This window comes from Pocillopora damicornis, chromosome 11 (genome assembly GCF_964200805.1).
Source record: "Pocillopora damicornis chromosome 11, jaPocDami1.2, whole genome shotgun sequence".
Taxonomy (NCBI): domain Eukaryota; kingdom Metazoa; phylum Cnidaria; class Anthozoa; order Scleractinia; family Pocilloporidae; genus Pocillopora; species Pocillopora damicornis.
The window spans coordinates 6579960-6604460 of NC_142680.1; the positions used below are offsets into that span (position 1 = coordinate 6579960).

Here is a 24501-nt window from a genome sequence, read left to right on the forward strand (position 1 = left end):
GGCTTCAGATGTTTTTGCTCCACCCAGCCATGTGACTACGTTTGTCACTACTGAAAGATGAAAGCATGCATATCCCCTGGTTCAAAGTAATCAAGACTCTTACAAAAGTAAGGACAGTGAATCCATTTAGTCTCAAATGATCTCCATCCTTATTTTGAGAGAAACAGAAGAAAAGGATACAAACTAGTGGGAACTTGCATGTTTTAACAGATTAAATACTTCCATTTTGAAAACACAACCTAAGGTTTGCCTTTCACCGATTAGATTCAAACCATGACTGCCTAAAATTCTTTTCATAGGGGGGTTGGGCCACCTGTATTTCTCTAAATTCTGTATATTTCTCCAAATTCTGACTTGCCTACCAGCTACAACACTCTTTTCCCTACTCCTGTTTTCATCTGGTCATTTAAATTCATAATCTTTTCCAGATCTGCCATAGTAGAGAAATTGTAAATGTCGCCTGAAAACTCAGCTCAGACAAAATTTATTTGCATGTTTTTAGAGAAAAAGGGACTTGTGTCTAATTTCTCCTTATACTAACGTTGCTAAATCGTTGATGTGCAGCTGAAAATGATATATTGATATCTGTTCAATATAAGTTACCAAACATTATTTTATCATTAAGACCAAGAGAGTAAAGGAAATGATCACCAAACCTAAGAAGCTTTGTTTGATGAATACCAGTACTTGTCACTCACTTTTTAGATCCAAATTGCTCAAAGGCAAATTTAAACTGAGAGCTTTGAATAACATTAACAGGAGATACTACCTCACAAGCTCCTTGCAGTGTGAACAGTTAAGTCAATACTAGGGATCCTGATACAAAGGGTTATGTTGCACAAATTTGTTTTCTTCAAACCACTCACGTGAAGACAAGGCCATATCTAACAGGGCTACTTTCATGAAGTTGAGAATGCCCAATATTAAGGAAAACTAAATTGCTCATTCAAGAATGTCCGAAATAAAAAACAAGCAAACAAAAAGTACGATTACTGCATCTAATTCCATTTTATTCTTTAAATTTTATTGCCCTGGGTTAATTCTAGATTATAAATAAACATACAAGGCATGTGTAACATTCTAGAATATATATATTTTTTCAAACTTTAAGAAACAACCAAGGGACATTAAAAACATACAGTGACTACCGAACATAGAATCTGAACACTGGTTGCTTTGTGATGGAAAACATTTTGGAAGACACAACTAAATTGCAATGATATTTCTTTGCTGAGAATGTCTCACAAATAAATAAATTTATCCTTTTCTAGAATTGGGAACCTTTGCATAATCCAAAACTACTGGTAATTTCTAACTGTTCAAGGAAACAAATTATGCAGATGTTTACAATTTTGCAGGCACATAAATCTTTTTTTAAGATAAAAACATGAACACAGCGATGGAACTCCAATCGGATAATATAGAGAACTCTCATGTCAAGAAATAAGAATTTTCAAATTTAAGATTGCACAATTTACAAATAAAACATTTAACATGCCTGCTATAAAAAACTCTTTATGCAGAAATCTACTGTAATTGAATTGTTTTATATAAATAAAAGGGTTTTCTGAAGTAGATCTAGAACAATACAAGGAACAATAAGAAAAAAGGCAACATGCAAGATGCTGTCTGTCTATCTGTCTGTCTGTCGAGGGCTTGCCTGTTCCTCTTCAAGAATGTTCGATATATTAAAGTCACTGTTCTGTACATTTTAGGATAACTTAGGTACATAATAGTTTTTTTTTAGGTTGGTGGATTACTCTTCAGAAATCTGCAAATTCTTTTGCGCACTTCTCAGAAGTAGAGATGCGCAGTGGTTCTTCCTCATAATCGTCAAAATTGCTTGGATCTCCTGGACCTTTGCACTTGGGAATAAAGGGGGCTTCAACCTGCATCATGACATCAAGAAAATTACTTAGCACAATGGGGCTGCCAACAAGTTAAAAAGTAAAAGGCAAATAAGAAATATTATGATTATATCTCTCAGTTCGCACATGCACTGGGATTGGTCAATCCAGTAGGTTGTATTTTCACAGTACATTCAACTCAATTCAACAGTTTGTTTGAATTAAAGAGATATAATAAATATATTCCTAATCTCATTTTCTCATTCCCTACTGAAAGTTACTGAACCTGGTTTATTTGGCTTGGATTTTTTACAATACATCTGATTGCAAGTAAAACTTGGTCCCTATCTGACAGTACAGACCTCAAACAAGGTTAGAAAGAAGTATGTAGGTAGTGAGGTTATTGTGGATGCTTTGTTGTTCTGTCAGATCACATGCTAGAATGGAAACCATTTAGATAAAAAATGTTCCTAGGCATTGATGAATTTTGCACAAACCTTCAAGAAAATTGGAAAATGGCTATTTTATAATTTATTTATTTATTTTATATATTGGTAGTATTCCTTACTTTTCTTTGATAGATAGCTATCCAGTCTGTGGAACTGAACCACTTGTGGCCACGGATGTCTCCCACGCCATTCTTTAGATTCCCGTATCTTTTTGTTAGGTCAACTTGCAATAAATTTCGAAGCAAGTCTTTCAGATCAGCTGTGAAATGAGATGGGAAACGTACCTGGATGCAAAGGGGGTTAAACAAAAGATTGCAAGTATTATTAACAGAAGTACTATGATGTCTGAAGCTAACAAAAATCAGAGTCTCCCCTACACTTCCTTGAACACCACATACATGAACCTAAGCAAAGATTTCAATCATTACATCACAATTACCTTGCCAGAGACAATCTTTTCATAGATCTGAATTGGCTGGTCGGCAAAGAAAGGAGGGTAACCAGCTGCCATTTCATAGATAAGGACACCTAATGCCCACCAATCTACAGCCTTGTTGTAACCCTGAAGAGAAAATAAAATGGTTAACCCTTTACACCCAAACATCAGTATGTACATTCTCCAAACTGTTCTCTTCACATCTCCTAAAGTGCTGAGAGGGAGAATTTGCTGAACAATCAAGAGCTTCTCATAATAGTTGATCATTTCATTTATTCTTGTGACTTTCATCTTTGATTAGGGGGTGATATCATAAGGAGAAATTCAAGATAGTCACTCTTTGGGGTCAAATGCTTAACATCACAACAGGTTACATGTACCAACATTAAATAGAATTTCACTAGTTTTATAACATCAGAGTTGACTTCTTGACTTCCAACAGTGATCAACCAAAGGAAAATCTAATGAAAAGATTCATGCTTTGTCAATGATGAAAATGAAGAAACAGAGTTTGTACTCTTCTTCAGACACAAATTTCAAGAAATTTTCCAGGATTTTTCTGCACTTAGACTTTTCCAAGACTCCAAATTCCACCTTAAACCCTTTCATTTCCAAGACTTCAAAATCAGTTCTCATTACTGTCAACCTACATTTCTTATAGTGTAAGTTATGAAAACTTTATCACTTGGTTTATGCAGATTTTCAGAGCTTTCCAGGACCTATAGTCTGTTATCAGGACTTTCCAGCCCTGAAAAATTCCAAAATAAAATTTCTGGACTTTTTCCAGAATCCCAATGAACCCTGAAGAAAGTAATGAGGCCTTTACCTTGCTGAGGATGATCTCAGGAGCTAGGTATTCTGGAGTGCCGCAAAGCGTCCATGTCCTCCCTTTGACTCTCTTGGCAAACCCAAAATCTGTTACCTGCAGAATGATAAGTAAATTATCCCATGAACCTCCATAGAACAGTTCTGCAGAGGAGAGAAAAAGCTATGCCACAAATATTGGATTATTACATTAACTTCGCTACTAATTAATTTACCTTTAAGTAACCTTTCTCGTCAATGAGAAGATTCTCTGGTTTTAGATCCCTGTGGGAGAAGAAAGAAGTCACATCACAACAGAAGGACAGACCTAAATGTCTGAAAACTCTTATATGATTTAAATGGTTAACAACTACATCTCAAAATTTAAAGTCAAGCCCTTAATCCTAAGATGCAACTCATTTGATATTGAATACTTTTTGATGTCCTCACAAATATGCCAGAAAATGCAAATAAAAAGGGAGTTGTTTTAGAACTGTTTCAACCAAATGAAACAAATGTTTTTTAAACGGACAAAGAAAGGATAGGGAGTCATCAACAACAGTATTATAAGTCGTACAGAGAGCATGTTAAAAACAAGTGTTCAGCTATCAAATGAAAGAGCAAATATGCAAAATGCACAGCAAAGAAAAAAAATATAAAACGCTATGGAAAAACCACAAAAATGTCTTAACAACTTTCAGTGCAGGAACATAACAGGAAACAAATATTGCCACTTCAAAATATTCAGGATCATATTGGACCAGATGTTGATATTTTACCTGTATATAAGGTCTAGAGAGTGAAGGTACTCAAATGCCAAAACAATTTGTGAAGCATAAAACCTTGAGTGTGTTTCACTGCAACAGAAGAAAAGATGACACTAAAATAAACAAATGGTCCATTCCGGACATTCCAAACTTACCTGGATATTTGTGCAATATTTAAGGAGTCTCTATGATATTTAGAAAATTTAGAGATATTAAAGCTTTCCTTAGCTAACCATGTGTATTTTTTGCTGTTTTCCAAACTTCTGTAATATTTACCCCATGAGAAGCCCTTTATAGCATAAAAATAAAATAAAGTTGCTTTTACAGTCTTTATATACAAAGTGCCAGAAGGAACAGTCCCATGCAAATTTTTTCAGTTCTCTCAAACAAAATTTTGGAATAGGTCATTCAAAATCAACCCATTTTTTTAAAACCAAATTTGACATATTGAAATGGTTCTATTTTGAAGATATTAAAAAAAAAGAATTTCTGTAAAGATAAGATGTGATATTTGTGGTAAGGGCTAGGTGAGTTAAACCAAAGTAGTGCTGCCAATTGAAATTTAGCTCCTCATTTCACCTTATTTGTCTGGTTTTAACTCTCTGACCCTCGAAACAGCATGGACAAAGTAATTCTGGATAGAAGTTACAGATTTAGTTCACTAATTCTACAAATATTAGGATATTACCTGAATCTTCCAATACGTCGTAGATGAGAAAACATCTCACCACCAAGAACAAATTCCAGAACCATGTACAAGTTGGAATTATCCTGAAACAATCACAAAGTTGTGACATCTTGGGGTATGAATATTCATCCCATTGCCTTCAATGCCACTCTAGAGGTTGCATGGAAGACTACTCGTGAACAGTCAAAATACAGAATGGTTATGTTGGCCCTTGAACATGAACACATTGGAAAGAACAATTGCTCAGGTAAAATTTTCAAGTTTTCCCCAACACATTGCCTTCTGAGAAGGTTATAAGTAAATGTTGCTTTCTAGGCGGGCTTGCAAGAGGCCGATCATGTAGATGTTGAAAAGCATTTTCTGCTGATTATTGTGTTTGCAATCTTAATTATAATGAATGTGTAAGCTTCAGTGAACATTCTTTTTATCTACAACTGATCATGTTTTTAAGTAATGCTCCCACATCATTCTATTACGTAAAATGTTTTAAGGTACAAAGGACTGGTCTGTAACAAAGTACTGTACATGACAAGAAAGCACCAAATTTTAAGACAACAACCAATAAAGCCTCAAAGGAGAACAGGAGTATTTCATGAACTAAATAAACCAGTGCCTGTGAAGATATTAAGCCAATGCCATACAGTACTGAATAACAAACAAAACCTTCAAGTTCTAAGAAAAATAATCATTGTCAAGAGTGCATTCGAACAGCAAATGACATACTCAAGTCTTCCAGGTTCACACATAAAGTGAGTCCTATTAACAACATTCTCCTATATTTTCAATGAGCCTTTGTTTCATCTGGCCAACATACTTATCATGATGGTATTAACATATACATAGTTGAATATATGAGGAATGTATCTGTCTTGAGTCAAATATATCTAACATTGAAAATAAGCACCTTAACCTGATTTAAATTTAATCTAGTGATGGAATAAATACTCGTCTTATGAAATTAAACAAGTATACTCCATTGCAGCTAATTGATCATGAAAATAAATTTACTTAAGCAAGCAACCAACCTTAAAATGCCATTCCAGGTTCACCAGGAATGGAAAAGTTATCGCTTGCAGAATCCTTTTTTCATTTAAAGTGTGTTCCACTTGCTTCAACTTCACCACCTACAAGTTTGAGGCAAGTCACCAGAGTTAAATGTAGTCCAAATCAAGATTATTAATTTATCATAACACCTGTTACATTAAAAATTGGTCCCCAAGCCTAACAAAATGCAATCATTCACACCGAAGATGATCAACTACTGCAAACACAGCGCATAGAGAATGCGGTAATCCGATGTCTGGAGAAATACTTGGTAAAAACCTAGGTCCAGTACAACTGTTTTTTTTAAGTTGTCTTAAAACGTGACGAACGCATGTTAAATTAACTTTTGAAAATGTGTACGGCAGCTTGTTATTAACAACTTACACTGTACATTTCACATGACGGACTGAAATTTGTGAGCATCACAGACGCATTTGTCTGATAAAGCAGAGTGATTTAGGGACCAGTTAAAAGAATCAACGGCAATGATAAATGTACAAAATGAGAAGTGACGATTCGTAACGCTGAATTTTCGCGCAAGTTAAACATATACCACTGTCAATCAGTCTCTCGAAAACTAATCCTCACACAGCTCCCTTACAAAATAAGCTTACATGCATCTGAATAAATCTAAAATTACCTTCTGTTTATCTAAAATTTTCATAGCATAAAATTTGTTGCTGCTCTTATGTTGAACGAGCATAACCCGACCAAATGATCCGGTACCCAGGGTCTTCAATCGCTCGAAGTCCTCCAAACTAGCCGTATTCTGAATGCATCAAACAGAAATGACATGAAAGACATGGAAAATCAACAAAGAAAATATACTCTTGTGAGAAAACCACGTTTAGGTCTGCAAAATACAAAAAACTTAAAATAATACTGTTCTGCTTTGAGCACGCCAAGAAATCAAGCACAATTGTTCGAAACACGATCTCTCAAGAACAGAACACCGTTTAAAATAATTTGCAAGTCTCACCCAACAAAAGCGTATACGAAAAAGGTGAATATATTTTAGTTGAAACCGAACGAAGATGTGACTGTATAATTAACTGAATAAAGAAGAAATTGCTCACCTGAGAGGGATGGTCCCATTTTTGATTGAACTCCTCTTTGGCCTCGGTCAGGAAAGCTTTTACTTAAGGACAAGAAACGAAAACAAAACATTAAGGTTTTTTCGCTTGGTTGAGTATAACAACAGATGCCCCCGCTAAATTTATTATACCATTTTCTGGGTCTCCTCTCTTCGTCGGAGTGTTGCCCATCTCTCAAAGGGCGACCTCTTGTGAAAGCTTCTTTAAAGCTCTCGTCACGATGAAAAATATTGATACCCAACACACAAATCTGCCTAAAATGACTCGCGATCTTGTTCAGTATTTTCCGCTCTAGCTGGTATCAAAGAAACAGACGACCTTCTGGCGAAAAGATAGACCTACTAGTGACGTTTTCCGTTTTCACAACGACGCGTTTTCATTGGTCGGCTGTAAACGAAACAATCGGAAACATCTAAATATGGAGATTTTCGGCAATATCCAGCTGAACGAAACAGAAGCGGAGGAGAATTGCCACATAAATTCTAGGAAGGTTTGGGTTCAATTTGTTCAAAGATTGACGCCGAATGATGAAAAATGCATCATCGATTCTTTAATTTCACCAGTTTGACGAGTCATTAGGTCTAGGTAATGGTTTATTTATGGGGAAAACTATTTTGTTGACTAAAAACTCAATAATAAGACAGTGGAATTTTCCATCTACCATGTACCCAAATTAACAGGGTTAACCAAGGATTTTTAAGACGAATATTATCACATTTTAATATGAATGAAGCTACAAAAAATGATTATTTTTTTTCCCAAATATAGTTTTAAAAAGATCATTAAAAAATAAAGTGGGAATGCTGAATAAGACAAGCTATCATAGTTTGAGCTAAGATGTCTAATAAATTATTTTCCAATAAAATATATTTTCCAATTCAAAAATGAACTTCAACTATCACCATAAGTTTAGTATTACACTTAAAATATAAGATGACAGTCATGTTTAAGATTGTTCTTTTTAAGGGAGTTGTACCCACTTTTTAAATTATTATTCATGAGCACTTACAAGACAACATCTGGAAAACCTGGAATACTCTCTCTTTACCTGTCACATTGTTCCATATAATTACATGACACATCTAAGGATGGGTAGTGAGGCAAGTGCATATCCTATACATTTTGCTTGAATTTTTTTAAGTTCATGGAAATCTTTTCATCCCAAGAGCTTGTCTTGTGGAAATGACACCACTTATTGGCATGATAATGTTAGTAAAAAAAACTGTACTGTTCAACTTTTCCAGTCTTACTTTCTATGGAGCAAGAGAAAAGCTTTCACTAGCTACCAAAGTGATGACACAGAAGTCTACTTTTTTTAATTGGCTAGTTGTGTTATCTAGATGGAACAAAGCATTATTTTTTGAGAAATTCTGATTGCTTTTGTAACAAATGAATAATTTCCCCAATCAAGCGTTTAGGGTAAAATTGGAATGATTAACAGCAACTTGGCATTGGCTTTTTGTCACAACACCAAATTCCACTCAGACATTTTAGTCCATATACATATAGTTTGTCATGAGAAGCACTAGTACTCAAAGGAATTATCTGCTAGAGCTTTAAGTTTAAGCTAATTCATGGACATTTCCTAACAATTCTGAAATACCACAATGATAACAATAAAACATTGATGTAAAACTTAAGAGTTTTAAACTCACAAGATTTGATTGTTAATTCTCTCCTCTAGCTGCTACATCCTTCCTTGCAAATATCTTATGACAATTTTGGTGTAAGGTCAAGTTAACTACTTCTACCTGATAAGTCTGAGTATTCTCATTTCCTGTTTGCAGGAGAATGTACAGATATCATAAGGAGATTTTACATGTCAATCACTTCTGGCAGTTTGAGGGTTAACCAAGGGTGCCACAAGGATAACATGAATGAGCACCTTGGAGCATGTTTTCCATGAAAAATATTTCAGTTTGGCATTGAACACAGGGGGAACAACATTTCCCCAACTTCTCCTCTTTTCCAGCTATATTGCTCAGTCATCATTTCATGTCTTTGAAGAAAAATCATTTTGTAACTCTGAAGCATGTCCAGAAAAAGTGAGACATGGCTATCAAGTATCCTTACACCTTTGACTCCCAAGATCTGATTATGAATTCTCACCTCTAGCTGTTACACATTTCTTTGTAACTTAGCTATGAGAATTTGGTCTTAGATCATGAAATCATTTTCTACCTGATAAGTTTGAGTATTCTCACCACCTGTTTGCTGGATAAGGTATGAATATTATTGGGAGAAGTTACCTGTTAGTCATTTGTTATATGGGATAAAAGCATGGCCAAGGTGTTTACACAATACTGAAACTCCTTTTTCCTTTTTAATTACTTTGCACCAGACAAAAAGAAAAACATGGAAACACAACTGAAGCTATATAGCTTTTGCATGGATGCATCGTTATAAAGGACAAATCAAGATATTGACTTCTACTGATAAGAATATTTGCTGCTTAATGTGTGGATATTATAGGGAAAAATTACATGTTAGTCACTTCTGGGAGTTAAAAGGTTCGGCATGCCATAAGGGTTCCTCTCTCTTCCTCATAAAATTAATTTCATTTGGCAGCAGTCTTCAAAATCCATGGCCCAATGACACTGTGCTAGCTACTCTTAATCAAAAATTATTTGCAGAAGGCAAAGTGTGTTCAATGATTGTGAGACAAAATCAAGGGGATTATTCAATGATATTTACGGAGCCTGAGGTGAACAATTGTTTTAGTGATTGTTCAGGTACCTTTGAATTTTGATGTAACTTTATTGTGTTGTTAAAAATATTCTGTTAAAAAAGTTTTGATAACTAACATTGAGATAAGCAGCCAGTTTCCACCATAATTTAACAGGTTTATTTAATTCAATCAGCAAAAACTATATATTTTTCTTTCGGAAAGTGTTACAAAAAACATAATAGCATCTTAAGTGCACTTCTAAATTGGATTCTCCTCTAGCACATTTGTCACTTCCTTAGTAACACTAACAAAATGCTAGGCAGCTGCTTTGAACACAATCACCAGGCACGAGATGATTATAGCAAGATATAATGCGATCCCGACCAATCAGAACACGTGTATCTCTATAATCACTGTCAATGATACTGAACTGTCATCCTCTTTTGGTATATGATAAATCGAAATCAAAAGGAAATTTTATTAGCACTCACATCTGAGAAGTGAACCATGTCTCATGTACCAACCCCTCCCCCTCTACTCCCCATCTCAAAATAAAAATGTCAACCAAGCAACAACTTCTCTAAACATTTATGTCACAATTATTATGCAAAAAACCCTTAAATGTGAAATGTACAAAAATATTTATGGCTTTACCTTGGAAAATTTAATTTAAGTCACAGATTATTACTATTAAGGGTATCATCTGGAGATAAGTAATAAATCTTATCCAGAATCGTCTCATAAATTTTCTCTCAATCAATCAACACTAAAATATTTCCTGAGTAAAGGCAGACCTCGACAGCGCGCAATGTAAAACCACTAACACTTTCTGAAATACAATTCAAGTACCTTTAATTCTTAAACCGATTAAAATCGCTTTCTGGTTCTTAAAAGTTACTTGTTACTGTCTACCACGAAATGACCTTTAAAATCCTTGATCATGAAGAAGCCATTTAGGAATTCCGGCGGCAAATAGCTCACAAATAAGTACAATGAACTTTAAGAGTATTTATTGTGTGAATAAAGAATGTGGAAACAGTAAGGTGAAGTGGAAAGAGGATCTTTTTCGCATTAAACTTATTAAATATCTCGAATGGGAAACTCCGTTACGCACGAAGTAATTTTTGATAGAAGAGCAATAGTATCAGTATTCTCAACACGCGCGGTTGCTTTGAGATCGAATTGACGTCAAAAGCACTTGCGTTCACTTCTGGAATGCAATTTATGTTTACTGCGCTTGGTTTTCAATCGAATTCCATCGAACAACCGCTCGTTACATCATGTCTACTTAAGTTACAAATAGCCATTTCCTTCTCAGTATCGTTCAAGGACAACAGTAACTATTTTAACAACCAAAAAATGCGACAAAATTATTCTACTTACTAACGTCATTCTTGGGGGCTTTCTTTGCTAACGGCATGGTACTCCGAAATCTGGTATCAGCGCTGCAGGAATCTTGAACAGCTTTTTTTCGTCAGTGCCGGCTGTGGGTGGAATTTGAGCACAGAATTGTCAGGTAAACGGCTGTTGATGAATTGAAACATTCCAAACGAAGCTCTTTTTCGCCGTAACTTTTGCTTCAATGCCTTTTCAGCCTAAGGGCTTTTTGTTTTGTCAACTACACAGCACGCTCTTTATAAATATTCGCTCGTTTGATTTTGATTTCTTTTTTACCTGTTTCCGCTGTTATCAGCCGAACTACCCCTGATATTTCTCTCCTTTCAAGTACCTCTTGTCTTCAAAATTAGCACGGCTCTTTGGAAGGAGGAAGATTTTTTTTTGGCTTCAATGAACCGTCCACGATAGTGATCAAACCGATGAGATGTCGTATGCTTGAGTACTCCCTTGAGGCTTGAACTTCGTTTTGTAATAAACAGAATTGGGGGAGGAGCTTTCTTCGACAATCGCTAATTTATGTACCACACTGTTTATATTTTACAAATCTGCATAGCTTACACACAGCTACACTTAGTTACTCTTCTATGTATTATTTACTTGCGTTTTTCGAAATAATTTTTTAACAAGTGTGTAAAATTCTTTCCCTAAGTACCGGTACGAAACAGAAATTGACATAATAAATTTCACACTCATTTGCGATCCTACAATATCAAGGTCGAACCAAAACAAGCTGTTATTTTTAGATACATTCGAATGTTTAAAAAGTTTACTCTTTTGTCGCTATGGCAATTACAGAAAAAAAAATCACGGCTATTGGGCATGGTACGCCTATTGACTTTTTTTCAAGCTCGGACTATGAAATTTTGTGTTCTCTGATTAAAGAATTGCAAATCACTAAGATTCATCTACATAAATATTGTGTCGCTCAAACAGGAAAGTATTAGACATGTGCATTGCAGAAACAATTCAATTATAAACTCACATGCCCTAATTAAATTAATTGGATTACAATGATATAGTGATTTCCTGTCAGAAATAAGTCCTAACCTAGCAAAAGGAGAAACATTTTGGAAGCTTTTAACAGTTTTAAAACTTCTGAATTCTTGGGGACAACATTATAAAAAAAACTCCATATCAGACAAAACTTACCCCAAAACATTGTAAATCGAATGCAGGAATTTGTATTTCTACTTGCTCTGGGATAATAAACTAATGGTGTATTAAAAAAAGTTTAGAAACCACTTTCTGCAAAACAACAATTCACTAAATGATTCTGAAAAAAAAAAAAGAAAGAAAAGAAATGAGTCAAGATGTCAAAAATTTTGTGCTTTTTTCAACCCTTTGAGCCCCTAAGAGTGACCAGCATCTAATTTCTCCTTACAAGATCACCCCTGGTTAGAGGAAATTGTTAGGGTAAAAAGGATTAATGTAGGGCAGATGAGTATTGCCTCTTGCAGGGTACCATTAACCCTTTACACCCTAACATCAATATGCATATTCTCCATACTATTCTCTATAAATTTCCTAATGTGCTGTCAAGGAGAATTTGTTTAACAATCAAGAGGTTCTTCAATTGATTATCATTTCCTTTATTCTCATAACCATAATGTTTGAGTCATGAGTGATACTGAAAGGAGAAATTAGATACTAGTCACTCTCAGGGATTAAAGGGTTAAGACAGTAAGACCAATAGATAAAAAATCCATCGCATTGCTGGGGAGTGGCAGGTTCATATTTTGTCCAAACAAAAAACAATATTAGGCTTCTCTTCTGCTAAGCCACACATGGAAACTTGTACAAGTTAACTCTTTAACCCTTTGACTCCCATGGGTGACCAAGACAGAATTTCTCCTCACAATATCAATACAATATCAACCAGATAAGTGATGAGAATAAAGAAAAACATTAATTTGAGGATAATTAGTTGATCCAATGCTAAATTCAGTGACCTAACATTATAAGAATTGTATGGGTAACAGTAAGGACAATTAAAGAATTGATCTGGGAGTTAAAGGGTCAACTTCCAGAAGTGATCAACATGAAACTTCTCCCTATAATATCCTTACTTTATCCAGAAAATAGGTAATGAGAATATTCAAACTTATCAGTTTGAAGTTGTTATCTTGATCTAACACCAAATTCTCATTACTAATTTACAAGGAAATGTGGCAGCTTGAGGGGAGAATTAACAAATTGACCTTAGGAGGTAAAGGGTGAATTGCAAGACCCTGAAATACCACAGAACAAGTGTTACTGTCTTTACCTAAAGGAAGGAGAAAACTGAAAAAAAAAACATAGAAAGATTGAATTGAAATTTTTAAGATCACCAAATCATATCAGATTGATCCTTTAGCAACACTAACCCTTTTGACCTTTGACCTTTGTGAATAACGTCTAGTTTCTCCTTACAGTATCACCCCTCAATCTCATTTGCAGGTCATGAGAATGGAGGAAATAACTACCAACAAAAGAAATTTGACTGTCAAACAAATTCTCCTTATCTGCATATAAGAAAATGTACAAAGAACAGTATGGAGAATATGCAAACTAATGCTGGTGTGTTGAGGGTTTAAGTAACTTACTGTGCTTCCAGTATGTGGGTTTGCTGCTTAATTAATATTAGCATGAAAGTGGACTTATGGATGTCTGAGTTTTTTGGGGGTCCTTCACCAGTTAAATCCCTTGATTGACCGAGACAGAATTTCAATATCATTGCAATAACAAGCAGATAAGTGATGAAAATAAAGAAAAATATCAATTAGGGGATTATAAGTTGATCCAATCCCAAATTCTCCAAACTAACATCACAAGAACTGTATGGCAGACAGTGAGGAGAATTGCTGACGAGATCTTGGGAATTAAAGGGTTAATAAGAGTTTAACTGCAACAACCATTCCTTTTCACATATAACAAAGTAGTTGCAGTTTTTCATGTAAAATTTTTCTCAGTTTTTGATTAATTGTCCACATTTTCTCCTGTAATATAGAAACATGGAAACCACCCATTTCTTTAATTGCTCTGAGAGGGGTTAATGCTCAAAACATCTGCTTAAGAATTTTTTTACCCTGATGGCTAATTTGCATTATCAACTCAATTTATAACCAAATTATCTTGCAGTAGCCCCACTAATGTAGCACCTTAGATTCTTTAGAAACTTACCCTCTTCACCCACCATTGTATTCACTTCTACAAAATCTGAGATAAATCTGAGAAACTAATACACTCTTTTATAGGGCATCTGTGACACTGTCTGTTTTTTTTATTACAAAATTACATGTTCAGAATTCAACCTTGGTTATATTTGAACCAAGTGGAGGTGTAGGTAGTTTGAACAGGGGATTTTAGTGGGAGGTTTAAGATGTCACAACAGCAACGTGTGATAAAACATGGCTGAAAAAATGTAATTTTATTTATCTTTAAGATTTTCATCTATGCTTGATGTGTTAACTGTTTCTGAAGGTTTGACATCTTTACTTCGGCCTAACATGTGAATGTAGTGTTGAGTTTAAAGTAAAAAAGTGACTACATTGCTGTTGAGGTTTCCTTGCCGAGGGGACGTAAAAGTTGGTGATTTCACATTTTTTTCTGTATGGGACAGCTAAAAAATGTACAAAGTTTTAAAACACACATGTTTTGCTATAATTGTTTTGCTCTAGGCAACCCCAACACAATGCATTAACTATCACCCTACTAATACAGTGGACTTTTATCAGTTAATTAAGTTCACTTTCTTAATTTGTTCAAGGGTAGGTCATAAAATATCAAGGTTCCAAGAATAACAGAAATGATCACCAACTAAAGAAGCTCTTAATTGTTAAACAAATTCTCTCCTGTCAGCGCCGTAGAAAATGTACAGATAACAGTATACTGTTGTTAGGGCGTAAAGGGTTCACGTACTAACAAATTGAATCCCGAACATTTTGTCAAATGGCATGTTTTCAGTTTTAACTAAGTTGAAGAATGTTGTCTGTTTTCATGAAAAGTCATAGTCGTCCCTAAGATCATTGTATTCCATAATATGTTTCCTTATCTTCGATGTGTCTGTCCACGTCACAAAATCTTCCATGTTCTTTGTCACAAGGAAAGCAGGATCTGTGATAACTTCTGGTCCGACTCGAACATGTCCTTGTTCAATGTATTTCACAGCATCTTTTACTGCTTGAGCCATTCGCAATCGCACCATCACAACTGGAAGCCTTCGACGACAGAAAGCCGATGAACTCAGCTTTTCACACAAAGATAAGTTCTTTTTAGTCGTGATCAATCCAAGTGAGTAAAGTTTCTCCAATAACTGCTCAGTAGCTTCGGCTCGGAATGGATCTTTTGCATCGAGGTGTTTGATTTTGTTGGCAAGAGATCTTACCATTCCGCAAACTTTGTTATATTTAGTGTAGTCCTCCCTCTTTTGGATATGATACTTTCGTAATATCTTCACTTCACGGAGGTTATTATCGCTTTTCCATGAAATAAAGTCTACTTTTTTCAAGAGCTTCTTCTCGTGAAATTTTAGCTTTCTCACCATTTTGGAATCCACATGAGGTGAAAAGTCGCGAGAGAGCTAGGTCTAGGCGATGGGTGATACCGCTGACTTTCTAAGTTCAATCTCTACCCAGGCTGCACACGGCGTAAAATACCATCATGGCGGCTGTGTGGTGAGCTCGACAGTACGCGAAAATGTTGTACCTTGTGGGTCTTGGGTTAGGAGATGCGAAGGATATCACTGTTAAAGGACTCGAAATCGTTAAAAAGGCAGACTATGTATTTCTGGAGGCATATACATCAATTCTTTGTGTAGGAAAGGAAGTATTGGTAAGCACCTAGGGATTACCAAAATTACAACAATCAAATATTTTATTTGCTTCGGTAAAACTCCCGTTTAGGATAGAATCACACGGAAGAGAAATTTTTCCTTCTACAAAGGATTCCTTTCTATGTAGGAATCAGGGACTATGTTTTTTTTTCTGAAATGTCAATCATGACCAAAGTTAGAAGTTATGAACATGTAACTTCTCCCTATAATATTCATACAGGAGCCAGCAAACAGGCAACGAGAATACCCAAACTTATCAGGGGGAAGTTCTTACCTTGATTTAACACCAAATTCTTGTAACTGATTTAAAGGACAATGTTTAGCAGCTGGAGGGGAGAATTAACAATTAGATCTTTGGAGTTAAAGGGTAAAGACATTCCTCAGGATTTCTTAATCTTGATTCACTTATTGGGGTCAAATGATGCAGAGAATCTGAAAATGACCACAAATTTACAACTTGAATTGGCAGATTCAAATGTCCTCTTAAAAAAAGGATAAAAAATGAAATACATGTAATATTAATATGAATAAAATTATCTCAAAATTATATCCTTCCCAGATTCTTTGAGGGAAGGCATCAAAATGTAAGCAAATCAGATTTTTTTTTTAGAACTCATCCTGAATGTTTTTTTTCTCTTTTTTAGGAAGAATTTTATGGATGCAAAATCCAGTTGGCTGACAGAGAAACAGTGGAACAAAATTCGGGTGAGTACTCGTGTTAAATAATTTTATTTGTAGCACTTGAAATGTTACATTTTTAAAAAGGATAATTGTTAGGAGAGCTTGGGCTCAATGGATATCATGCTGGACTCCAGGTCTCACAATTTATGTCACAGCCCTGGGATGCAAATGAAAAGAAAGATAAATGGTGAGAAATCCATGAAAAACCATTAACCCTTTAATGCCCACGGGTGATCAAGACAGAATTTCTCCTTACAATATCCATACAATATCAACCAGATAAGTGATGAGAATAAAGGAAAATAATTTGGGGATAATCAGTGGGTCCAATACTAAAATTCTCTGAACTAACATTATTATAATTGTATGATTGACATTTAGGAGAATTAGAAATTTGATCTGGTAGTTAAAGGGTTAAGGCTTGAAAGGGTAGATTCCCTCACAAGCAGATAAATAAATCTACTGTAGACAACAGACATAGTAAATGATGTGTCAACAAGCTATATTATGATGATCATTAGTGGGATTAGTAGATGATGAGAATAGACAATTTGCTTACAAAGACATTGGAGTAATTTAATGCCAAAACATAGTTGCTGAACCTCTGTCACACTTCACTCAACTGAAAATCATAGCAAATGGTTTGATATGAACTGTTTGTTCTTTAGATCTTATTCTGGAGCATGCCAAGGAGAAAGATGTTGCTTTCTTGGTTGTTGGAGATCCCTTTGGGTAAGAAACAGCCAGCTTGATTTAGTTAAATTGCTTAATGTATTTTACCTTGCGAGCAGAGTCTATAAAGTAATACTAAATTTGCAGTAAACATGGCCTGTAAATTTTTGTGTAATAGACCTGCTCTACTGAATTATGGTTTTTTTTTTTTTAATTTTAGTTTTTTTTGTTTATATCATTTAGATATAATAATGAAACTTGTGGTGTGTTTCTTTACTTAACCCTTTAACTCCCAGATCAAATTTGTAATTCTCCTCACTGTCAATCATACAATTCTTATAAAGTTAGTTTAGAGAATTTTGTGTTTGATCAAATAATTATCCACAAATTGATATTTTTCTCTATTCTCATCACTTATCTGATTGCTTTTGTATTGATATTGTAACGAGAAATTCTGTCTTGGTCACTCATGGGAGTTAAGGGGTTAAGTCTGAGATCAGCTAAAAGACCCAGATCATTAGGACTTTTTGCAGAGAGTTAGAATCATTAGCCACGAGGTTTGACTTTTCTTGAGGGCTCAGAATGTTTTCTTTGTGCCATGCTGGTGATAAGAGGAAAAAGTATTATTTTTGTATTTTTTTTTTTCAAAGGGCCACTACCCACACAGACCTGGTATTGAGAGCTCACCAGATGGGCATTCAATACCAAGTGATCCATAATGCTTCTATTATGAATGCAGTTGGATGCTGTGGACTTCAGGTAGTTACCACAAAGCTTTGATTTTACTTATAAGTGTATAGTACAGTAACTGTATATATATGTATGGTAGTTTTAAACAGTCTTTACTATTGTATTCTTCATCTTCACAGTTTGATTGCCGCCTAGAATTGAATATTTTAGCAGACTTGTGCAGCCCTAGACTCTTTTAAAGAGAGGTCAAATTTTCTTGATTGACATTGTCACTCAGATCAGTGCCTGCAAAGAGTAAAATTTGACAGTTTTAACAATTGTCTAAAATTTTTTCTGGCTCCAAGGCTGGACAACCATGCCATTGAAATTTGAAATGGTTCTACACAATTATTGTAGGAAAAAAAAACATCATGTGCTCTTGTTCAAGGGAACTGGTGACAAATATTTTTTCCTAACAGTCAGTGCGCTGGAATCCTTGTCAAGAGGCCTGGGTTCAAGACCTAGCCAGGTCATAGTGTTGTGTCCTTGGGCAAAACATTTTACTTTGAGTGGATCTCTCTCCAACTGGGCACCAGGTATTCAGAGGGTGGATAACGCTATTCACCAGATGTGTCATCCACCAGTGGATACCCTAGTTCATTTTTAAACCACTATTTACAAGATGGTGATTTATCCGTTGGATAGTGTTATCTGCTCTTTGACCAACTGGGCCTATGAGTTTAAATGAGTATCAGCAAGTTGTTAGGGTGGCCTGATAAGAAGCTGGGGGATAACCTTGTGATAGACTTGTGTCCCATTCATGGGGGAGTAGCTTCATGCTAAGGAAACCAGGAAAAAATCTGGCTCCAGGGATGGATCACTTAGCTCAAGTACAAATGCAACCTTTTAATATTAAAACATTGATTATAAACATTACAAACTTTTCATTTCAGTTATACAACTTTGGAGAGACAGTGTCCATTGTACTTTGGACTGATAACTGGAAACCAGACAGTTTTTATGATAAGATTGCAAGTAACAGAAAACAGGGTCTTCATACACTTTGTTTATTAGGTAAATGCTCACTGTGAACCCTAACATCAGTGCGCAAGTTCTCTATACTATTCTCCATACATTTCCTAAGATGCTGATTAGGAGAATTTGTTTAAAAATCATGAACTGCTTTGGTTGGTGGTCATTTCCTTTGTTTTTGCAATGGTAATGTTTGATTCAGGGGTGATTTTGTAAGGACTAATTAGATGCTAGTCCTAAAGTGTTAACATTCCTTTTCATTTAGAGAAACATTTCTGTGCTTGGACAAAACCCAAACTCTATTAAATTTATTCTTGGTCATGAAGATTTTTTCTCTATTTTAGTGTAGATTAGACAATAATGTTTTACACTCATAATGATTTTTGGTGATATTTTGTAATATAAAGAAAGATTATGAAATCAGTTTCTCACAAGGGTCAAACTTTGAGACTCTGGCAAAAAAGATAAGATGACAAATGTTTTTAGCCTAGTTGTTGAATTGCTTGCAGTTAATGAATGAGTGAGAGGGCCAAAAGGGAAAATATTTTGCTCAAGGTCATGACATTCAGATCAAGCATAGCAAGGAGCACGCGTCATGACCCAGAGCCAAATATTTTTACTTGTTTAGCTTGACCTTTTTCAGTTGTCAAGTATTTTTTAATGTGACCATTGCTCTTCTATCCCTTGCTGTCTTTTTTTTATTTGCATCCTGCAGGGTAGTATGACTTTTTTGATGCTGCTAATGCAGTTGTGTACAGCCCTCGTGTTTTTTGATATAAGTGTGTGCTTGGGGTAACAAGGGTACTCAAATGGTATTTTATTTTGTGTTCTCACATTAACCTTGTAACCCTTTAACTCTCAGATCAAATTTGTAATTCTCCTTACTGTCAACCATACAATTCTTGTAATGTTAGTTCAGAGAATGTAGTATTGGATCAACTAATTATCCCCAAATTGATATATTTCTTTATTCTCATCACTCATCTGGATGATATTGTATTGATATTGTAAGGAGAAATTCTGTCTTGGTCACCCATGGAAGTTAAAGGTTAACTCTCAAAAGTGACTGACATGCAACCTCTCCTTATAATTCAAATTTGTTGTCTTGTAAACAGGGAATGAAATTAGACAGGCTTATCAGTCAGAAGATGTTACCTTTATTTAACACCAAATTCTCTTGACTAAACTATAAGGACATGTATGGCAGCCAGTTGGGAGAGTATACAATTGTATCTCAGAGTTAACCCTTTAACTACCAAGATCTTGTTGTTAATTCTCCCCTCGAGCTGCCACACATTTATTTGTAAGTAATTTTCAGGAATTTGGTGTTAGACCAAAATAGCAACTTCTACCTGATACATCTGAGTCTTCTCATCACTTGTTTGCTGAATAATGCATGGGTATTGTTGGGAAAAGTTGCATGATTATCCCTCTCAGGAATTAGATGGTTAAGGGGTTCATTTTCCCTGGACTTACATTTGTGATACTCTTTTATGCAGACATTAAAGTAAAGGAACAGTCCTTGGAGAATTTGATGCGGTAGGTTAATCTTCTACCCTAACATCAGCATGTGTATTCTCTATACTGTTCTTTGTAAATCTCCTATGGCACTGACAAGGAGAATTTAGTTAAAAAACCAGGAGATTTTCAAGTTTAGGATCATGTTCTTAAATTCTTGTGAGCCTAAAGTTTGATTAACTCTTTACATCCTAATATCAGTATTCATATTCTCCATACTGTTCTCTGTACATTTACTAAAGTGCTGATAAGGAGAGTTTGTCTAACAATCAAGAATTTCTTTAGTTGGTGATCATTTCCTTTATTCTCATGACATTAATGTGTGATTCAGTGGTGATTTTGTTAGGAGAAATTAGATGCTAGTCACTTGTATGGTTTAGAGGGTTGAGCAGTGATCCTTAGTGAGAAATTCCATGTAAGTCACCCTCAGGGGTTAAAGGTTAATGCAGGAAATGTTTTCAACCCAAGAGTGGTAATTGGTAAATTTAATCTGACTATAGCCTCAGGCTTTGTCACTCAACTTTTTTTCTACTTGGCATGGCAACTGAAAGGGTCACAGGGGGTTGCCTGGGGGGTTGAAGCTTCAGATTGATTGACTCATTAACTGCAGTTGGTCTGTATTTCTTAACTTCAAGTTCTTTGTTTTAGGGGGAGAAAGGTTTATGAACCTCCACGTTACATGAGTGTGAATGAAGCAGTGAGTCAACTTTTAGATGTTGTGAGGAACAGAGATTTGCAAGGAGAACCACCAGGTAGGATCATCTTAACCCTTTTAACTTCCCAGATCTGATTGTTAATTCTCCCTTCTAGCTGCTATTCATTTCCTTGTAAATTAGTTACAAGAATTTGGTGTTAGATCAAAATTTTTATAACTTCTTCCTGATAAGTTTGATTATTCTCTCTACCAGTTTGCTGGATAATGTATGGATATCATAAGTGGGAAGTTACTTGTTAATGGCTTCTAGGAGTTAAAGATTAGGCCCTTGGCCTCAGAAGTGATCAGACATGGTCTACCCCATGGCTTTGGGGTCACCATACCGAGGAGTTCAATAAGTTTTGATTAGTTGATAACATTTGCTCATTCTTTTCAGCTGAGTGGTAGTTTTGCTTCAATTTTATTAGCGTAAATCCTTTCACTTGTAAGATCTCATTAGTAATTACCAATCGTAATTAGCTCTATCAACTGAGCTAACAAGCCAACTGGGAGCAGGTCATTTTGTTGGTTTGTAATAAACCTGTGTGATGAAAAATGAATTACTGTGAATATCTGAGTAGTATAAATTTGAATGGCAGATTATAAATGAGGATGATGTTCATGTTAAGAGACCAACATGATTTACTTTCTTCTTGTTTGACACAGCCATGTTGACAGCTATTCCAAGCATATATGGATCAATATCAATATCTGGGAAACTGCCCACCTATCCCTCCCCTAACTCAACATTAACCTTAACTTGTTGTCAATTGACTGTTGTTGAGTTAGGGGAGGGGTAGGTGGGCAGTTGCCCAGATACTGATATTGATCTGTATATACAGTGTATGACATTTTAGCTTTCAGTTATCTTCTCATTCTGGTTATACCCTTTTGTTTTTTGTTAGCTTACACTGATGATACAATTGCTGTGGGCGTAGCACGAGTTGGTTCAGCCAATCAGCAGATAGTTTGCAGCAGCATGAAGGAGCTCTTGTCACATGACCTCGGGCCACCTTTACACTCTCTTATTATACCTGGACATTTGCATTTTATTGAAAAAGACATGCTTAGGATATTTGCTTTGAATCCAGCTATACTGGATGAGAGCTGACATCCAAAGGAGACTTAAAATAGTATCAATTGGAATGCACAAGTGTACATTTAAAGAAGCAATGAAATGTTTTGTGGAATGTAACAAAAAGAAGTCCATCTTAATTGTCTACATTGTTCCCAATTCTATCCTGTTTTCGTGCTACATTTCAAACACATTCCAAGGAAATAAGACATACCATCCCACCTTTTATTAACACCATATTGCTACAAAACTTTATATGAATTAATGTATGGTAATGCATGTGACAATGCATGTGTGACAATGCATGTGTGACAATACATGTATGACAATGCATATGTGACAATGCTTGTGTGATAATGCATGTGACAATACATGTGTGATGATGCATGCGTGACAATGAAATGTCTAAGCTATCCTCCCATAGAAAATTTTGGAATCAGAAATATATGAAAAAAAACTTTTCATTATCACTTTCTTTTCTACTTATTTTACAATAAAGCTTAGTACTGGTCACTTAAGGCACTGATCTATGCCCTTCTCTTTAACACTGTCTGTTCCTCTTGGAAGAATATAACACTTCTACCCACCTTACTCTCATTTCCAGTGGTACCAAACACCTGTATGACAGGTATGCGCAATAAAGATCTGCATAACTTTGCTGGCTTTATACATTCTCTAGAATAGATGTGACAAGTCCAGTCATAGGGACAACAAATTTTAGATCAATATCAGTATCTGGGCAACTGCCCACCTACCCCTCCCCTAACCCAACATTAACCTTAAATTGTTGTCAATTGACTGTTGTTGAGTTAGGGGAGGGGTAGGTGGACAGTTGCCCAGAAACTGATATTGATCCCAAATTTCTCTATCCAAACAGCAATTACCGACAACAACACTGATACTTGAATGTCTTACTCATGCAACAGGTCTGCCTATCTGAGTAGCAACTTTAGTTGAGACCTTCAATCTGCAACGTAAATTCATACTTTGGCACTGGTCATTATTTATCACCTGTGGGCCAGTGTGGGGGGTGGGGGGGAGGAGGGAGGGGGGTGGGGATTCTAGGATTGAGATTGTGTCACACTAACCTGATGCCCCCTATTGCATAGACCCCCCCTTAATACTCTGTTAACGATGCTGAACCCCCCCTCTGTTCACCCAGGTGATATTCCTTGATTTTCACATTTTTAAACTTATTTCCACTTCAATTAGTCTTCATTAAAAGTTTTTGAAAAATATTTGTTTGAAAAGTCATACCAAAGGACACAAAAAGGAAAAAATCCCATGCAGCAAACAGTAAGCTGTTTGTAAACATATTTTTGTGCACATTGCAAAATATTTGAAGGATGATAAACACAATTGCCTTTATTTTGCACAAAATATGCTTGAATATTTTGCTGATTCGCATGAAGGGTAACAGATGACTATAGAAGTAAAAACTTAACAGATTGAAACTACTGTTTAATAAACAACAAAAACATCAACCTGTTATGAAATGCTTGTTATTGTTCAGGGAAGAAAATTGAAAGTTTCTGCCTCATACTTATTATTATCATCATTATTTTCATTATTATATTATTATTAGTATTATTATTATTAATATTATATACCATCTGATTAATTATTATTAATTTGATGAAGTGAATTACTATATTTGATTTTTGAGTTGTTTAAAATTAATTAGTACTGGGAAAAATAATCATTGTAGCAAGAAAGAACATTATGGCTTAAATCACTCAGTGCTTGGGGAATTGCAACCTTGATGCAAAGTTAAATTTCTCCTGTATCTCATGAAGAATTGTAAAAAAATTTAGTCCATGATAAGTCACTGAAGGCTTTTTACAGGTATCCATATGAATAGTGGTCAGTGAAAACTGATTTCAGTTTGAAGAAGGACTGCAATTTAAAATTATTTGTGTTTATAGAAATTGATAAGAATTTAAGAACCCCAGCAAGAAGTATAGTTCAATGGAACTTGTTTTAGTTGGGTATCAAATGTAGGAGTGCATTTAGCAAAGCCATATGCGACTTTTGATGGGACATCTCCTCCCTCTTTTACACATTTATGAAATATTAGACAATTTGGAAAGAGAATCTAGCAGGGGTATCATTAAAAAACACTAAAAAATGCTATGTTATTCTATAATTTACCACA

At 35.3% G+C, this 24501-nt stretch overlaps 3 protein-coding genes and 1 long non-coding RNA gene across 5 annotated transcripts; 2 read left to right on the top strand and 2 right to left on the bottom strand.

The window, feature by feature from the left end:
• Nucleotides 1-984: 984 nt before the first annotated feature.
• LOC113683021 (cAMP-dependent protein kinase catalytic subunit alpha) lies at nucleotides 985-11946 on the bottom strand. 2 transcript variants are annotated; one of them, XM_027200225.2, is made up of 12 exons: nucleotides 11472-11946; nucleotides 11181-11281; nucleotides 7112-7173; nucleotides 6676-6804; nucleotides 6017-6115; nucleotides 4992-5074; nucleotides 4316-4393; nucleotides 3773-3821; nucleotides 3559-3654; nucleotides 2736-2858; nucleotides 2416-2580; nucleotides 985-1889 (listed from the first exon to the last, which is right to left on the bottom strand). In XM_027200225.2, the coding sequence occupies exons 2-12, from the start codon at nucleotides 11215-11217 to the stop codon at nucleotides 1764-1766; spliced, it is 1047 nt and encodes a 348-aa protein (XP_027056026.1). In that variant the 5' UTR covers nucleotides 11218-11281; nucleotides 11472-11946; the 3' UTR covers nucleotides 985-1763. The 2 variants fall into 2 exon arrangements, with proteins under 2 accessions (XP_027056026.1, XP_027056023.1); XM_027200222.2 differs by lacking the exons at nucleotides 11181-11281; nucleotides 11472-11946 and adding an exon at nucleotides 7261-7455.
• Nucleotides 4797-9585, top strand: LOC149037231 (uncharacterized). Its single transcript, XR_016180922.1, has 2 exons — nucleotides 4797-5238; nucleotides 8917-9585. It is a non-coding gene; the product is annotated as an uncharacterized LOC149037231 (long non-coding RNA).
• Nucleotides 11947-14582: 2636 nt separating the features above from the next.
• LOC113683046 (U3 small nucleolar ribonucleoprotein IMP3) lies at nucleotides 14583-15754 on the bottom strand. Its single transcript, XM_027200244.2, has one exon. It carries the CDS (start codon nucleotides 15715-15717, stop codon nucleotides 15169-15171), a length of 549 nt encoding a protein of 182 aa, XP_027056045.2. The 5' UTR covers nucleotides 15718-15754; the 3' UTR covers nucleotides 14583-15168.
• LOC113683056 (diphthine methyl ester synthase) lies at nucleotides 15710-22864 on the top strand. Its single transcript, XM_089186824.1, has 8 exons — nucleotides 15710-16004; nucleotides 16650-16710; nucleotides 17355-17418; nucleotides 18009-18117; nucleotides 18981-19101; nucleotides 20559-20598; nucleotides 21226-21329; nucleotides 22177-22864. Exons 1-8 carry the CDS (start codon nucleotides 15870-15872, stop codon nucleotides 22380-22382), a joined length of 840 nt encoding a protein of 279 aa, XP_089042950.1. The 5' UTR covers nucleotides 15710-15869; the 3' UTR covers nucleotides 22383-22864.
• Nucleotides 22865-24501: the final 1637 nt, after the last annotated feature.

What these genes read in the sequence shown, in the direction of transcription:
- LOC113683021 (XM_027200222.2), bottom strand. Translation starts at nt 7,300, where the DNA reads ATGGGCAACACTCCGACGAAGAGAGGAGACCCAGAAAATG. An exon ending in AATGGGACCATCCCTCTCAG is followed by an intron (nt 6,805 to 7,111) that starts GTGAGCAATTTC and finishes TGATGCATTCAG; the next exon opens with AATACGGCTAGTTTGGAGGA. An exon ending in AAATTTTAGATAAACAGAAG is followed by an intron (nt 6,116 to 6,675) that starts GTAATTTTAGAT and finishes TCAAACTTGTAG; the next exon opens with GTGGTGAAGTTGAAGCAAGT.
- LOC113683046 (XM_027200244.2), bottom strand. Translation starts at nt 15,717, where the DNA reads ATGGTGAGAAAGCTAAAATTTCACGAGAAGAAGCTCTTGAAAAAAGTA.
- LOC113683056 (XM_089186824.1), top strand. Translation starts at nt 15,870, where the DNA reads ATGTTGTACCTTGTGGGTCTTGGGTTAGGAGATGCGAAGGATATCACT. An exon ending in AACAGTGGAACAAAATTCGG is followed by an intron (nt 16,711 to 17,354) that starts GTGAGTACTCGT and finishes TTTGTTCTTTAG; the next exon opens with ATCTTATTCTGGAGCATGCC. An exon ending in TTGGATGCTGTGGACTTCAG is followed by an intron (nt 18,118 to 18,980) that starts GTAGTTACCACA and finishes TTTTCATTTCAG; the next exon opens with TTATACAACTTTGGAGAGAC.